Source organism: Neodothiora populina, assembly GCF_041146345.1.
Source record: "Neodothiora populina strain CPC 39397 chromosome Unknown canker_contig_16, whole genome shotgun sequence".
NCBI classification, from domain to species: Eukaryota; Fungi; Ascomycota; class Dothideomycetes; order Dothideales; family Dothioraceae; genus Neodothiora; species Neodothiora populina.
Genome location: NW_027191409.1, coordinates 1,329,116 through 1,344,691, shown reverse-complemented (window position 1 = coordinate 1,344,691; position 15,576 = coordinate 1,329,116). Strand labels below are relative to the sequence as shown.

Here is a 15,576-nt window from a genome sequence, read left to right as displayed (position 1 = left end):
TGAAGAACGTACGATAGATGCACTTGTGTATCGGCAAGAGCTGCAGGAAGGGAATTAAATTGTGACACATTCTAATGTCGTACAAAGTATACTGTAGTATTCAAGATTCTTCGCAAGTCTACAGACGAACGCGAATAGATGTAGCCTGGAAGCTTACAAAGCATGCACTTTTATTTCTCCACAGAGAAGAAATATTGTGGGACAAACAAACACTGAGATTAGAGTAGGGTATAGCAGATAAGGTTTTGTGACAAGGTTGATCTCCGCACAACTAAGCCTTGGTGGGTAGATGCCTCGGGCCAAAGCTTAGACAGGCATTGCTGTCGCACCTTCATCCAAGATCTAGTACTGTGTGTTCATGGTATAAGGTACAGCATGTTCATGCCTTGATGCAGCGTCATAAAGTAGTACATTAGTTCCCCTAACTCTCTTTAGAGAACACACGCTGTTAGAACATCCTCATTTGAAACGACTAGACCGACACCATGGCTAAGCCAGAGCGCGATCGGCTTAACGATTAGACAACTACAGCGATATCCGTCTTCTTTCTGCCATCACCGCTCTTTCTACGCACAATTGCTGTTTTGCCCTTGAGGATGGATGAAGCTCGGTCATGCGCATGAACCTAAGGTTGAAGAAGCAGTGCTTGATGTGAAAAACACAGGTCAAAAGTCTGGAATAACATAGATAAGAGAGAAAAAGAATAAACAGTATTTTGTGGTTGCTCCTATAGTGTCGTACAATCATCTATAATCTGTAATATTGTTCCCCTTTTCGAGACCCCTACTTGCTCCTACCATCTTCCTTGATGGTCTGTTTCTCTGCATTCTCCCATCTGGATCACTTCCTAAGATCTGCGTAATAAAGCATGTAAACAGAAGAGCAGATGAAAGAAAGGAGGTGCAAATGAGGTGTGTGGACGTAGCGATTAGATATGCAGTTTGGCGATGCAGACAAGGTGAAAAGGGTATAAGAGATAAGAATCGTAAACAACCCCAACAACCCTCGAACTTGGGGAATACTTACGAACATGAAAATCAAACCCTGACCATTATATTTCTCTCATGCACAGTGCGGAAAATGAAAGAATGACGCAGGAGAGAAAGTGTCAAGATACCGTAGTCAAGGTCACCTCTTTCCATAACTGCCACTGCTCAGTCGCTTGACAATGCCTTCTCCTCTCCACTCCGACCGCCCTTCCCTCTCACGATCCCGGTGGTTAGGACTGTTGCCACTGCCACCCGCAGAGATGCTTGGTAGTGCGCCAATCGTGTCCCCAGCACTATCTCTCACGCCTAGACCCAGATGTCGTCCAGTACGTTGATCGATCTTGAATTCCAGATACTGTCTCGCAGCTGGGGAAAGAGGAATAGGTGCGGGTTGCGTGGGGATATCGGCTCCATTCTGCAAAAGCAGTTCGGCAATAGCGAACGGCTTTCGCGAACATGAAGACGTAGGCGATGATGCGGTGCTGGGCGAGACTGGCGTGATGGGTCGAGGCGAAAGAGGTATCCCCGGCCCATAGTCCTTGAGCGTTATTGTGCTCGTACCGCGCGAGTGGGAGAACCCTGACGAAGCTGTCGAGTTTGAAGGTGACAGGGAAGCCGAGGTACCAGGACTCGCTGGATCAGCAGCGGCCAAAGCAAGGTAGACAGCAGGCGTTGCACGCATGCGGTCTGTGGCATTTGGATTGGCTCCTATAGCCAAGGCATACAAGACGTTGTGGATCTCGTTCTTCTTAATGCTTGCGAGAAGTGTTTCATCTGGTGTGCCAAAGTGGGACATAGACGTCAGAGGAAGTGGTTGGGCATAGGTCCTCGAAGAATACTTGGCGGTGATGAAGTGTAGTCGTTGCTCTCGGGTTGAGTGAGGCGAAGGCTTGAGGAAACGATCAAGTCGCGCTTCCCAGATCATATTCGAAACACGATTACCAAGTAGTAACAGCAGGTCAATGATGTCCGGCGTGAAGGCGGCAGTGTCCAAGGTCAGGCTGCGTACTTTGCTGATGTGTGTGCCCAGAGATCGATGGATTCCGCTACATTCGATACACAGCACTATCCCCAGATTGATGCTGACCCAGTCGACCTTGCTTTCGCCATTGCAGTCGGCGCAGAACTTGTTGCCCGCGTCTGCTTCACGAATTTGATTGAGCAGCGCACTTGAGTTCGCATCGTCGCTGTTTGCGCGGAGGTAATGGGGCTTGTCGCCAGTCGTAGCATGCCTGGACACTGTCGTCTTCGGCGTACTACCTTGGGTGTACGAAGTGACGTGTGCTGAAGCCCTGTGGCCTGTGCTGAGGCTCTTGCCCGTCAGGACCGCTGCGATGTTGTTCCGCGTGGAGTTGTGCTGAGCAGGCGCGTGCTCCGCCGATGCGGTCGATGGCCGAGATTCGAATGCCGACTGAAGAGCATTGTTGATGGCTCCTATCCACGACTTCATGTCTTCTTCCGAAGGTGCTTGGTATACTCGTGTGAATTGAGGAGTAATGACCTCGAAGCAGAAACGTCGCTCTGCATTGCGAGCTTCGCGCACTGATGCAACGCGCAGATCTATCGGCTCCATATGCAAGTCCAGCCTGTCCTTCCAATTGGCGTATTCCGACAGCTTCCCCTGATCCAGGACGATCCAGAATTTGTGCCAAGCGGCCGCTTTAGTCATGATTGGATCTACGTGACCCCCTGGTCGGCTCAATGACCACAAGAGGCCCTCTTTGCGGTGCTGGGTGATGCCTGGCGCGCTGATATCTTTATCTTCAAGGTCGCGAAAGCCCTTGAACTTATTACTACTGTTGCGCTGGGGCACATTTGATACGGTGTTATTCAGTGGGGCGGCTGCAGTAGGCGCACCAGTCATGCTGGTAGGAAACCCGTTTGTGGCGGATGGTGAAGTCGACAGAGCGGATGTTCGTGATCCGACGTTGCTGGAAGTCCTATATGGATCCAAGTCGAAGTTGCGTTGGCCAAAAGCGCTCGGCGGAGGCACAGGATCAGCATCTGAGGAGATGATCTTCGTGCTTGTCTCAAGCGCGCGGCGCTTCGTCTCTCGCTCTGTCCGTTGAAGCTGGAACTCTTTATCGACTTGACTGACCGCTGAGCACAGTGCTTCCAGCTGAGGCATCATTTCCGCTATCCTTTTGGAGGTATTCAAAAAGCCTCGTGACTGGGCATCGGCGTACTTGGTAAGCTGGGACAGAACCTCTTGCTCCTTGCGCCCACCGTTCAAGTCGTGCATGAAGGAGGAATAGTCGAAACGCTTGAGCTCGAAAGTACGTCTCTTTGCCTGATACTTGGCGTCGCTTTCCACTCTCTTCTTTTCTTTCAAGGACTCGGATCTTTGGCCAAGGTATTTGCCCACATACGCGTAAAAGTCCTTGCTCTCTTCTTCAAAGTCCCGTCTCTTGTATTCGGCTTGCTTGATGTCGACACTGTACAGCTTGCTGATAGGCTCGATGATGAGTTTTTGGAGGTTGGCGTTATTCTGCTTCTCGTAGAGCAGAATTTCGTTTGCGATCGAGTCAAAATAGTGCTCCAAAGCAGGTCGGACTGCATTCGCGTTCGTGTTAGAGGCGTCACGGAGGGCATCCATGAAGTCGGCAACAGCATTGTTGCAGGCTGCTTGGGCAGATTGCGCTGCTTCGGCTGCTTTCAACACCCTCTTCATGCGAGATTTCATAGTTCCAGTCTTGTTCTCCAGTGAACGCATCGTGGCTCGAAACACCGGTCCGTCGTCAGCGCTACTCACGTCTTCTCCCGGTCGTCCCACACAGTTCACATCGACTTTTGGCAAGGGTCCGTTTGTCATAGTCGGCACGAGGCCGAGACTGTACTCGGGAATGGATTCAATGTAAGGCGAGCCGGGCTCGCGCAGCTCTCGAACGTCACCACCGTCTGAATCGCTCACAGCACTGATGCGGGACTCGACAGACTGTGTAGAAGGGACTCGCAGGCGTGGCGGATACAACGTGTCGAGTTTCGGCGAGAGTTGCTGGGGGCTGAATGGATATTGTGGGACACCTGTGGCAATTAATATCAGCGGATGATGCAGGGCAAAATGGTCCGGTTCAAGCCGTACTTTGTACCCAGAAGGAAAAGGTCGCCAGGGTGTCGAGACGATGCGCGCGCTGGTTGTACTCGACGAACTATGAACACGTCAGACTTGTGATACTTTGTAGCATCCCTTTGCGACTCACGCTGCAGGTGTTTCTCCAGCCACCTCCTCGATCCTCGGCTGGTTTTGGCGCACGCCAGGTCCATGTCCAGTTAAATTGTACAGAAGGCGTGCCATCAGTGCCGTAGTGGCCGACGAGTTCGACGTTTGGGTTTCTGTGTAGATTAGGGTCTGCGTGGAACTCGCGAGTCGTAAGCTGTTCGATCTCCCTATCGTTGGAGGCAAAGATGTAGGTGAGGCCGGTCAGCTGTGTATCGAGCGCAGGCGCAGAGCTGACGGCGACAACCTGCTCGCCCAAGGACGCCGAAGGTCCTGTGGACTGTTGGCGGATGATGCATGTGAAGTTGAAAGTCAGTTCCTCCTCGTTGGTGAGTCGCAGCAGGAAGGCAGGAGGTGCGCCAGGGAGTGTCTCTGGGTCCTGTCGCAAACGGTACATGTCAGTCCCTTGATTGCTACTGTATTCGCGCGCGCCATGAGCAGATCCGTGCATTACCTGTACGTAGTCTAGAGGGCTCGTATCGTTGTCATCGCGCCTGGCGTAGTATCTCGAGGTGGGAAAGGCATTCGGCGAGACAGTGATCCTCCTGCCTCGCGAATTCGAGATGCTCAGGCCACCGATGGAGACTAGTCATGTCAGGTCCGGTACATTATGTTCTGGAATTAAGATACACACATCGAGTCTGATCTCTCAAATATACTGCGGCGCCATCGTCGGGTCTACTGCTCACGTTCCCCATGCCCGAAGTTGGGCGACGCTGCCCCCAACACGACGACTCCTATCGTTGTTTGTTGTGCTTCGGCGAGGCAAGAGCGGAGAACAGTATGCTTCAGTTCGCGACGTCGTCCTGGCAGAGATATGTGTCGTCGTGGTTGTGGTGATCGTGCAGTAGCGGCGAGGAAGTGTCTCAATAGAAGGCGGCCAATAAGAAAGGGATCCGAGTCAGGCTGGGCGAATTAATGATTACGGCGATAGTGAGATATCTGTATGGAGTGGCTGCTGTAGCGTTAATGGCAGCGACTACCTAAGGTACCCTGTCCTCTGTTTCTTTCGGGGTTGGTCGAAGTGGTTTCAGGGCGATCAGATGATGATGCGGATGCTGATACTGGAGAACAGAGATCACGCACAGGGAGCGAGCGCACAGAGACAAATCTGTGGACGATGTTTATCTAACACTCATCTCTCTCTCCCTCTTCTTCTGCTGATTATTACCTGTACTGTACCCTTGTCCCTTGTTGCCTTTGTCCCTTGGTCTCCCTCTAACTCTTCTGCACTTGTCAGCGCCTAATCTTATCCCGTGCACGTCCCTTGTTTCAACCCCACGTTCTTCCTGCACTCGTCATTCACTGGTCCGGCAGCCTGGAAATAATCTGGGATCCCTTTGTTTCCCGCAACAAAGCCCATGCCAAGGGGAGGGGGCCAAGTATGGACAGGGCGAAGAGAGATGGAGACAATAGAGGGAGATGGGGGGAAACAGTAGACTATACAGAGATAGATTGGGAGGACAAGGGTCTGCGATCAGAGCGACAGAAGGTCGCCGCATCAACCATACTCTATTCCTCAGTCGCAGTCAAGGCGAAAAGTAGGTAAGCAACCCTTCATACAAGGACTACGCGAATGTGTGATCACCGAATGCTTGTAGTGTGTACCTTGCTGGTACCTTAGCATGTACCAAATGGTGATGTCAAGTGCCGTAGATTGTGCCGCTGACACTTATAGCACATCTCAATATCTCCAAGGCTGTACACTGCCTTCTTTTCAATATGCGAGTCAGTCGCTTAGATTGAATGCGGTGAGGCTTGCGGACTTTTTTTCTACAATAAATACGCCTTACCATCTCCCTACACCTACTCGGTCTTGTTCTTCTAGCGTTCTCCATCGCCATCACTCCGCGCATCATGTTGCCTTGATGTTCAGCTAACAGCATCTGTTTATAGTAATCTTGTCAGATCGTGTTATGCAAGGTAGCTTACCCTATCCGGTCCCTAAGGTACTCTAGCTTGGAAGAAGTGCACTGTATAAATCTCGATTTGCACGTATTTTTGTACTTGTACAGAGGTACTCCAGGTAAATGCAACACACAAGTAACACAAGCCGAGGCCTCACGATTCTTGTTCCGTCCCTGACGTCTGCCTCGGCCCGCACCCCGCCATCGTACTATCCGATCAGGTAAGTAAGGTACTGTACATAGATGCTCTCCAGAAATGAAGAGTGTCCTGTTCGTATAATGTTGGAGTAATCGCACGTACGACACTTGGCCCACTCGTAGAAAGATAGTGCAGGTATAGACTCGCTTTCTGCTTAGACTTTACTGTGTCTGTTGCCGTGCATTCGCGAGATGTACTTATTAAGCGAAGACACCAAGGTGGAGGCCACCTCCTCTCATACATACAGCGCCAACTTCCCACCTCAGTGGTGTGTAGGTTCAGGTGAGCTATATTGCGATACTTTGTGTCTACTGCTCAAGCTGATCTCGCAAAGTTCCCAATGGCGGCTTCGTCGCTACTGCGATTCAGAAAGTAGTGCTGCTCCACTTCTCGACAACACTGAAGCAGCAAAACCAACCTCATACCTTGGCAATGCATATTACCTTCCTCCGTCGTACACAGACCGGCCCAGCAAATTTCACTGTCAAACATGTCAAAATCGGTCGCGCAAACTCGACTGTCCATGTTACACTTTCTCAGGCTGGCCGTGAAGAAGTGGTAGCCTACATCACAAATACTAATCTAGCCACTGAGAATGGACTTTCGTATCCAACGAATTGGTCCTTACATCCTGCACCTTCGCCAATGCCAGAGTCTTTCGAGATGCTCGACCAAGGCCGAGATAGTATGTGGTTTGAGCGAGCAGCCCCTTTTTCCGACTTCAGGAAAGCAGCAAAGAACATACGCCTGTTTCATCCCCGAGCAGGCCAAGCATATCACTCCATCATAGACCAGTGGATGACTCTGACATCAGGCGAGCACTGGACGAACGATATGCTAGGTCTTGTCGTTGACATTTTCCCTCAAATTATCGAGTCCTATAAAACAGATTGGACAGATGGGTTCAATTGGTACCCAACCGTACTGCTCAATCTAGATGTCAAGAAGTTGTTGCCAGACGACGGTGTGAAGTGGCTGTTCCTCAGGACGAGAGCCAAGGTGATCAAGGGAGGCAGATACGATCTTGAGGTGACAGTCATGGATCAAGCAGGGGATCTAGTCGCCTCTAGTAATCACGTTGTCATGATCGTTGAATCGTCAAGGAATCTGGCAAAAAGAACCGCCACTGTTCGCACGGCGGAGAGCGCTGGAAGTAAATTATGAGGTAGTCGTCAGTCTCCTCCTTTTTCCGACTTGTTCCTATTCTGAATCCTGATCAACCACGACTTCTTTGCTCCCATGACTTGAGAAGAACATTTTGTCAGCCTGGTGAATGGAACAAAGGAGCTACATATCAGACCGAAGATATATCCGTGCACTTCCGAATCGCGAGATCCTTGCTGAGCATGCGTCAACTTTGCAATATCTCGCAATGATCACCAGCAACGCTAACAGGTGTTTGGCCGAAAGGGTGTTTCGCTGATATCACGCAGCTGTGATGCGTGGCATACGAGGTCTGCAGCACATGGAATGCATGCGAGGGTGATGTTTATCAATCATTCTTCCAGTAGTGAACAGCATACATATAAATCAAACAATTAGCCGAGCGAAAGTCCGAAGCTCCATTCAAGAAAACCGGCAAGCAAGTCGTTCTTTACCCTGATCTGGACGTGACCAAAATTTGGAGTAGTGTGCTAGACATATCATGTACTGAATTACATACACAAGCTACCCTTCATGCATGGTAGCATTTCTTTACCATCAAACTACTACTTTAGCTCGAGACGTTCCGAGCAACAGCACTGACCCACTTGAGCGGTCTGAGAGGGGGCCAACTCACGTAAAGCGCCTTACCTTATCTACAATAGTCCCCAGTTGACAGCGGGCTTCCCCCACTTCACATGCATCCATCCAAAGAGGCAATCGGATCATATATAAATTGGGCAGAACCTCTCAGACATCGAAGCATGGAATGCAGTATTTGTCACGCGCATGTGGTCCCTCGCATTTAAGCATTGTAGTACGCTGGGCTCAAATTGTCTCGAGGTAAGTTTACCTGTCCGCGGAATAGATGAACAAGACATCCGCGCAGATGTAATCGTCGACGTCAGCTTCGGACCGTACAGCCAAGCTTACGGTATGGTCTACTGGGCGGCACCTCTCGGATGAACCACCACCCAGAGATCTGACTTTCCGGACACTCCTATCGAACGCGCAATATCGCGTACCTGGCCTGTCGTATAGTCGCTCTAATTCTTTTACTATTCTCCACAAGTCAAACAATCGTTGGCCCGTGATGAATCGTCGCTTGCCTCGCATACTTCGTCCTCGCCTGACCCTCAAGTATATCTTTTTCTCGTTGTGTGCAATTTACATTTCTTATTGTTATCTATTGGGGATGCCTTTGCTCTCGTCGAATCTGCCGGATTATACTGGACCATACTCGGTTGGCACGGTGGATGTTGAGAGTCCGGTCGATGCTCGATTGATACATGATGTCAGATTTAAAGATGGCAAGCCAGCCTTTGAGGTACGACAATGCGATTTCCCTTGTAGCAGCCTGCTACCTTGATTCGAACAATTATGTTCGCCAGGCTGAAATCTCCCACCATGACAGCTCGAGACAGTGTTATTCAGTCTCTACTATCCGGCTGCGAGCAGCATAAAGCCACCGAAAGAAAGGCATCTATGGGTACCCAAGCCCATCACACTTACATCCGAAGGTTACGCAAAGTTCGCGAGAATCAACAGTGCTTTTATCACTAAGATATTTACCCTGGGCCTGTGGACTTTGGCGGGCGGAACTACTATTCCTGCAGCGGTGGATGCTCCACTTTTCGACTCTCCCCCAAGCCTGCAATCGACCTTCGTCAATGAGGGCAAACTGGAAGAAGGCACCAATGGCTTCCCTGTGATTGTCTTCTCCCACGGCATGGCAAGTTCGCGTACCCAGTATTCGGCGTTTTGCGGTGAGCTTGCGAGCCGAGGATACGTCGTGGCCGCTATTGAACATCGAGATGGCAGCAGTCCCGGAAGCATGATCATGGACCTTGACGGCAGTGAGAAGCCAAGATTACATTTCGGCCTTGAAGATCTGCAGTATGTGGGCGCGTGTTCGTGGTGATATGCAATTTGCTGATATGAGATAGACATGATCCTTCTTTTGATATACTCGCATTGAAAGATGCTCAGATTTCTTTTCGTCACGCAGAGATTCTAGAGACTGTTAGGGTACTTCAGACCATTAATGCGGGAGATGGTGCCGAGATCTTCGAGTTCAATCCTCGCAAAGAGGGCAGCGACTTTGGCAGATGGCGGGGACGCTTGTGCATGAACAGTATTACTCTAGCAGGTCACAGCTACGGTGCCACAGGTGTGGTGAGTTTCTGTTGCCTTTGCTTTGGGCGGTTCAGTACTGACGAGATTACAGCTCAAGTCGCTCAAGGGCGCTCCACACAAAGGACTCCCGGTCGGTGGAGCTATCATCCTTGACCCGTACGCTTCTTCTCGATTTCGCATCTTGTTCTTCACTTACTAATGATCATATAGTGGCAAAAGTTCAGGACCGTTGAATACGGACATTGATGTACCGTGTCTGATTATACATTCCAACTCTTGGTCGTCGAGATATTCCATATTTGAAGGGCGACCACATTTTGACGTCGTGAAAGAGCGAGCAGAGGGCGTCAACAAACGTGGCCATGCTGCGTGGTTCATGACTTCATGTAAGTATTGCCAAAAAACAGCTTTATTGGTATCGTATGTCCAATCACTAACAAAGCACTACAGTGGGCACATCACACCCTTCGGTGACAGACGCGCCACTGATAGAGCCCATGCTACTGAGCTGGACGACAGGCTCGACGATACCCGTCAGAGAAGGCGTCGAGGTATACGTCAAAGTTGCCGAGGAGTTCCTTCAGTACCAACGAACAGGGGTAAAGGCTGGGCTGTTGGCGCAACCCGTGACACATCCGGTGTACAAGGAGCACGGCTCGAGCAAGGAATTGGACGCGAGGATGCCGGAGCTGTATCAGAAGTACTGGCAGATCCATGTGACGCCCTCAGAGCCATGACAGGGCTCTTTGTAGCAGAACGCAAGAAGCCTACACTGGTGGGTTGAGGCATTTGCGCAGCGATAAAAGATCCGAGAATGGCACGGCTAAGCCTTGTGGCGATCGGACGAAGCTACTCACCGCCGCTCAACTTTTGTCCTCGGCAAATATAAGACGTCTAGGTTCGAAGCTAATGGATTAGCCACGACGAAAGCTGAGAAGGCGGACAGAGAGCAATCGGCTACTCTGCTCGAGCTCCAGCCAATTACATGGAGTCGCGCATCAAACAAGACGCACCAGAGGTCATGCAGAGGGCCTACGAGGAAGAGACTAGAATACTGTTCGTGGGGGCATCACATCGATGCGTGACCCTCGAGAGTGTCGTCTCAGCAAGGAGATGTTAGCTGCTAAAGTTGGTTGAAAGAGGAAGATGCAGTCTTTGACTCATGCTGTGGGTCGAGTCGTCTTGATGCAGGGTACAGCAAAGTGCATCCAGTCGTATGCCGCGCTGGTGGGGAATAGGATATGGGAAAGCGATGCATGCATTTGACATTGATCATCGCTTTGCCGGATATTGGATAAAAGTCATGGAGGGAATGGAAGGCTCAAGGGTAATAAAGGGAGTCGGATTGCGGGATCAGTAATGACAGGTTGGACATGTTGTACGGCGAAAGAGAGACTTGAGATGGGGCATGTATAGGATAATGAGACAAAGTCGTCAACCAGTGATATTGACGGTCTACTAATCAATTCAACACTGCTCCATAGTCTTCTTTCCATCTTCTTTTCTTTTCTATAGGTTTCTATACCGACAACGCAGAAGGACAAGGAAGAGAGAGACTAATCAGACTTGACACCCCTGGCCTCAATCTTCTCCTGGACAGACTTGTAGACCTCCTCAGGCGACTTGGTAGCATCAATCTTGACGACCCTTCCCTGCTCCTCAAACATATTGACTACGGGCATGCTTGTATCAACAAAAGTCTTGAAGCGCTTCTTGATCGACTCGGCATTATCATCCGCGCGCCCACTAGTCTCGCCTCTCTTGAGCAGTCTCTGCTGCATCGTGTCCTCAGGACAATCAAAGAAAAGGGTAAACGACGAGCGACACACGATCTCCTCGAACTTGAGCGCCTGGTCCATCTTGCGAGGAAAGCCATCGATGAGAAACTTGCGCTTGTTCTCCTTGTCGACCGAGCTCTTCATCGCGTTCTCCAGCAGCTGGATCGTCACTTCCTGAGGCACTATCTGCCCGTTCTTGATGTAATCGCGGATCAAATCGCCGAACTCGCTGCCGGGTCGGTCTTGTTCCTCGCGCAGCAGGTCGCCCGCTGACAGGTGCTTGAAGCCGTAGTCGCGCACGAGGTTGGCGCACTGCGTGCCTTTGCCTGCTCCGGGGCCGCCGAGCACGAAGAGCACGAGGGCGTGGTTCGCGGCGGACGGCGAGGACGAGAACAGAGGCTCGGAGCGCTCGGGGAGGGAGACTGCAGGCATGATTTGACTGGGTTTGGGTTTGTTTTTGTTGTTGGTGCTGTGCTGTGCTGTGCTGTGCTGTGCTGTGCTGGGCTGTGCTGGGCTGTGCTGGGGCTGCCCTAGGACGACTTCTTCAACCAGTCGTCGCGGTTTTCCTGGGTGTCGCGGGTCGGCAGCACGTAGTGGGACTGGCCTTGACCTTGGCGGGATCGGGCGAGGATGTTGAACGCTGCTGTGCCGGCGACGAAGATGAAGATCAGAGAGTAGACGGGGAGCCTGGAGCCGGTCGCTCTAGATTTGCGCACTGGAGGGCGGTTGTAATTACCCGAGACCTTTTGCAGAGGGTTGAGCGAGGTTGCGAAGGTGCGTCGGCGAGGATAGGGGAGCTGCGGGGTGGCGAATGCGAGAGGGCGGATGGGTGATTGGGATGAAGACATGATTCAGGGGGTGGAGGGAGAGAGGATTGCTGCTGCCACCAATTACTGTATGTGCCAGGACGAGGGGGCGGCGTGGAGGGATAAACAGCTGTCCGATGAGAGGACCGACCCTGTCCGTTCTTTGTCTCCCTAAATGTAAAACAGTGACTTCAACCAATCATGGCCATGATTCATCATTTCCAACGCACGGATGCAGAAAGAAAAGGCAGTTCGGGTGCAGATGCCGTCATATGCAAATGCAAATGCAAATGCAAATGCAAATGCAGATGCAAACCCCCACTACACCTTGGTTACATTACCTTTAATTGTCTATTCTGATCGTATGGCTGCCTTATGTAACGCCTGCCCGTACTGCGCTGTGACTGCCTGATTGAATTGTCTGTGGAATTATTGCTCCCACCCACTGCCTGTACAGTACTGTATCTCTACCTCGAGCTGTTACACAACACCATATTCCACACGTACACGCCATACTCTCTGTCTCCAATCCTGACGTCCGCTGGGATCGACTCTCCCTCTCGGCCCGCTCAAGCTCATTCTGTCTCCCGGTACAGCCAGCCACCACTACTCTACATGAGACAGCGCACGCCGCGCCCACTTCATTGGACACGATAATACACCTACCATACTCTATCCAGCCACAATGGCAGACTCGTCGACAGCGCCAGCACAAGCCCCTTCCGAAGGCAACGGCGGCGGCAGCAGCAGCAGCAGCAGCAGCAACAATCGTGGTAGAAATGGCCGTGGCAGAGGTGGCAGAGGTGGCAGAGGAGGGAACAAGCCCACCAGGAATGGCGAGGAGCAGCGGGAAGCAGGCGAGAAGCGGCAGAGGGGCGAGGGAGGAAACAGAGGCAGAGGGCGTGCACGAGGAGGAGGAGGAGGAGGAGGAGGAACAGGAAAACAAAGCCCCCGCGCAGAGAACCAACCGCCGAGCGCCAACGAGGCAGGAGTCGCCATGGCTCCCGGAAAGGCCAGAATGCTGGGTGCAACGAATGTCGACGGCGCCGGCGAGAACAAGGCACAACAAGACGGAGACGATGTCGAGGCCGAGGTCTGCTTCATCTGCGCCTCGCCCGTCGTCCACAACAGCGTCGCTCCCTGCAACCACCGCACTTGTCACATCTGTGCCTTGAGACTACGCGCGCTGTACAAGACCAAGGCTTGCGCTCACTGCAGAGTAAGGCACTTCTTCTTCTTTTTCTCCCCTGCATATCCATCACTAATCTGCCACACAGTCGGAAGCCCAGACGGTCATCTTCACCGACGATGCCACCAAGCGATTCCAAGACTACACCTCATCGGATTTCTTCCAGTCCGACACAAACCTCGGCATCCAGTACGAGAACCCCGACATCTTCGAGGACACCGTGCTTCTGCTGCGATACAACTGCCCCGACCCCTCGTGTGACGTTGCCTGTCTGGGATGGCCCGATCTCCACAGACACGTCAAAAGTGTCCACCACAAGTCCATGTGCGACCTGTGTACGCGAAACAAAAAGGTCTTCACTCACGAGCACGAACTCTTCACCAAGGAAGAGCTCCGCAAGCACGAAAAGTACGGCGACGATAACCCCGGCGCCGTCGATCAGTCTGGCTTCAAGGGTCATCCGGAGTGTGGTTTCTGTCGACAGCGCTTCTACGGCGACGACGAGCTCTACGCACATTGTCGTGACCGCCACGAGCGCTGCCATATCTGCGACCGGAGAAACGGTGGACGCCAGCCCCAGTACTATCTCGACTACAACGCTCTCGAGGTGCACTTCCGCAAGGACCACTTTGTGTGTCCTGACCAGGAGTGTCTGGAGAAGAAGTTTGTCGTCTTCGACTCGGAGATGGACCTCAAGGCACATCAGCTGGAGGCCCACCCCAACGGTCTGACCAAGGACGCGAGAAGAGACGCGCGTCGCGTCGACATCTCGGGCTTTGACTATCGCCAGCCGCACCAGGAAGAGCGTCCGCAGAGGAGAGAGAGAAACCGCGGCAGAGGCCGAGATCCCAACGCTGAACCCATCCCAGCCTCCTCGGCCCAGCCCATGCGCCGCGACGAGCTTGCCTACCAGCGCCAGATGGCCATCCAGTCCGCACAGTCTGTCACCACTCGCAATTTCGGCGGCTCTCTCACCCAGCCCGCTCCTTCAGAAGTCCTCGCCGCGCGGGCTCCCGCCCACGCACGAGATCCTCCTGCCGTCACCGTGCAACGTCCCGCACCGAACCCCTTTCCCGCACTCGGAGAAGCGGTCAATTCCATGTCGTCACAGCCTCCGTCTTCGAGCAATACTCCCCGCACCGCCTCTCCCGATCCATCACTGGCCAACCTATCTCCTCAAGAGCAAGCTCGCCGCCTGCGCCACAACGCCGTCACCGAGCGAGCCGCCAACCTCGTCCGCAATGACCAGTCCAAGCTCGCCGAGTTCCGCGCAAAGGTCTCGGCCTACCGCCAATCACAGCTGACAGCCGACCAGCTCATCGACGCCTTCTTCGTGCTCTTCGACACTTCCTCGGCCGAGCTGGGCAAGCTGGTCAAAGAGCTCGCCGACATCTTCGAACTACCGGCCAAGCGCGACGCCCTCCTGAAAGCGTGGGGCAACTGGAAAGCCATCAACGAAGACTACCCCTCTCTCCCCATGCCATCGACCACAGGCGGTCCCTCCTCATCAGGCGGCATCCCCACAGCCGCCAGCGTGCTAGGCCACTCGGTCGGCATCAACCGCGTGCTGAAACTGAAATCGTCAACTCAAAAGTCCTCGCAATCAGCCGTCGGCAAGAACGCAGGCTGGGGCACGGCAGCCGCAGGCCCCATGTTCCCCCCGCTGTCCTCGTCCTCTAAAAACTCCGCATCAGCAATCGCCGCGCGCATGAGCGGCACGACCACCACCTCCTCCTCCTCCGGCCGCGCGAGTCCCGCCCCGACCCCCAACTGGCTGCAATCCGCGCCCGCCAGCGCCCGCCCCTCGCCGCCCATCAGCCGAACAGGCAGCGCAGCGACCCTCGCCCCGCCGCGCAAAGACGCCTTCCCCGCCCTGCCCAAGGCCGCGAAACCGACGTCTACCGTCTTCTCGCCCGGATATACCGGTGCGGGCGTCAGGAGACTAAACAACGCTGCGCCGACGGGCGCGAGTCCGTGGAGCGGCAGTGCTGCGGGGGCTTCTTCGTCGAGCGGTGCCGTCAGTCCCGCTGGTCATGCTGAAGAGGATGGTGTGGGAAAGAAGGTCAAGGGCCGCAAGGGCAAGCAGCAGGTTTTGTTCAATTGGGGCTGAGAAGTTGCACCTTTCTTACTTTCCCACTATCTTGAATTCTTTGCAAGGCAACGAGTATTCGGCCCCCGCTTGCTTTGCAGCCTGACTTGTTGTCTCGCCCAG

The 15,576-nt window shown here is 53.0% G+C and overlaps 6 protein-coding genes across 6 annotated transcripts; 3 read left to right on the top strand and 3 right to left on the bottom strand.

The window, feature by feature from the left end:
* Nucleotides 1-1,128: 1,128 nt before the first annotated feature.
* AAFC00_003787 (uncharacterized protein) lies at nt 1,129-4,904 on the bottom strand (the record flags this gene model as incomplete). Its single annotated transcript, XM_069343310.1, has 5 exons — nt 1,129-4,013; nt 4,072-4,138; nt 4,190-4,585; nt 4,661-4,791; nt 4,841-4,904. The coding sequence occupies 5 exons, from the start codon at nt 4,902-4,904 to the stop codon at nt 1,129-1,131; spliced, it is 3,543 nt and encodes a 1,180-aa protein (XP_069201137.1).
* Nucleotides 4,905-6,503: 1,599 nt separating this feature from the next.
* On the top strand, nt 6,504-7,476 carry AAFC00_003786 (uncharacterized protein; the record flags this gene model as incomplete). The annotated part of the gene is made up of 2 exons (XM_069348112.1): nt 6,504-6,594; nt 6,647-7,476. The coding sequence occupies 2 exons, from the start codon at nt 6,504-6,506 to the stop codon at nt 7,474-7,476; spliced, it is 921 nt and encodes a 306-aa protein (XP_069201136.1).
* Nucleotides 7,477-8,548: 1,072 nt separating this feature from the next.
* AAFC00_003785 (uncharacterized protein) lies at nt 8,549-10,328 on the top strand (the record flags this gene model as incomplete). Its single annotated transcript, XM_069343309.1, has 6 exons — nt 8,549-8,782; nt 8,870-9,351; nt 9,402-9,630; nt 9,683-9,747; nt 9,802-9,977; nt 10,042-10,328. The coding sequence occupies 6 exons, from the start codon at nt 8,549-8,551 to the stop codon at nt 10,326-10,328; spliced, it is 1,473 nt and encodes a 490-aa protein (XP_069201135.1).
* An 819-nt stretch (nt 10,329-11,147) lies between these two features.
* On the bottom strand, nt 11,148-11,801 carry AAFC00_003784 (uncharacterized protein; the record flags this gene model as incomplete). The annotated part of the gene is made up of 1 exon (XM_069343308.1): nt 11,148-11,801. The coding sequence occupies one exon, from the start codon at nt 11,799-11,801 to the stop codon at nt 11,148-11,150; it is 654 nt and encodes a 217-aa protein (XP_069201134.1).
* Nucleotides 11,802-11,899: 98 nt separating this feature from the next.
* AAFC00_003783 (uncharacterized protein) lies at nt 11,900-12,217 on the bottom strand (the record flags this gene model as incomplete). The annotated part of the gene is made up of 1 exon (XM_069343307.1): nt 11,900-12,217. One exon carries the CDS (start codon nt 12,215-12,217, stop codon nt 11,900-11,902), a length of 318 nt encoding a protein of 105 aa, XP_069201133.1.
* A 643-nt stretch (nt 12,218-12,860) lies between these two features.
* On the top strand, nt 12,861-15,474 carry AAFC00_003782 (uncharacterized protein; the record flags this gene model as incomplete). Its single annotated transcript, XM_069343306.1, has 2 exons — nt 12,861-13,394; nt 13,453-15,474. 2 exons carry the CDS (start codon nt 12,861-12,863, stop codon nt 15,472-15,474), a joined length of 2,556 nt encoding a protein of 851 aa, XP_069201132.1.
* Between the last annotated feature and the right edge of the window lie 102 nt (nt 15,475-15,576).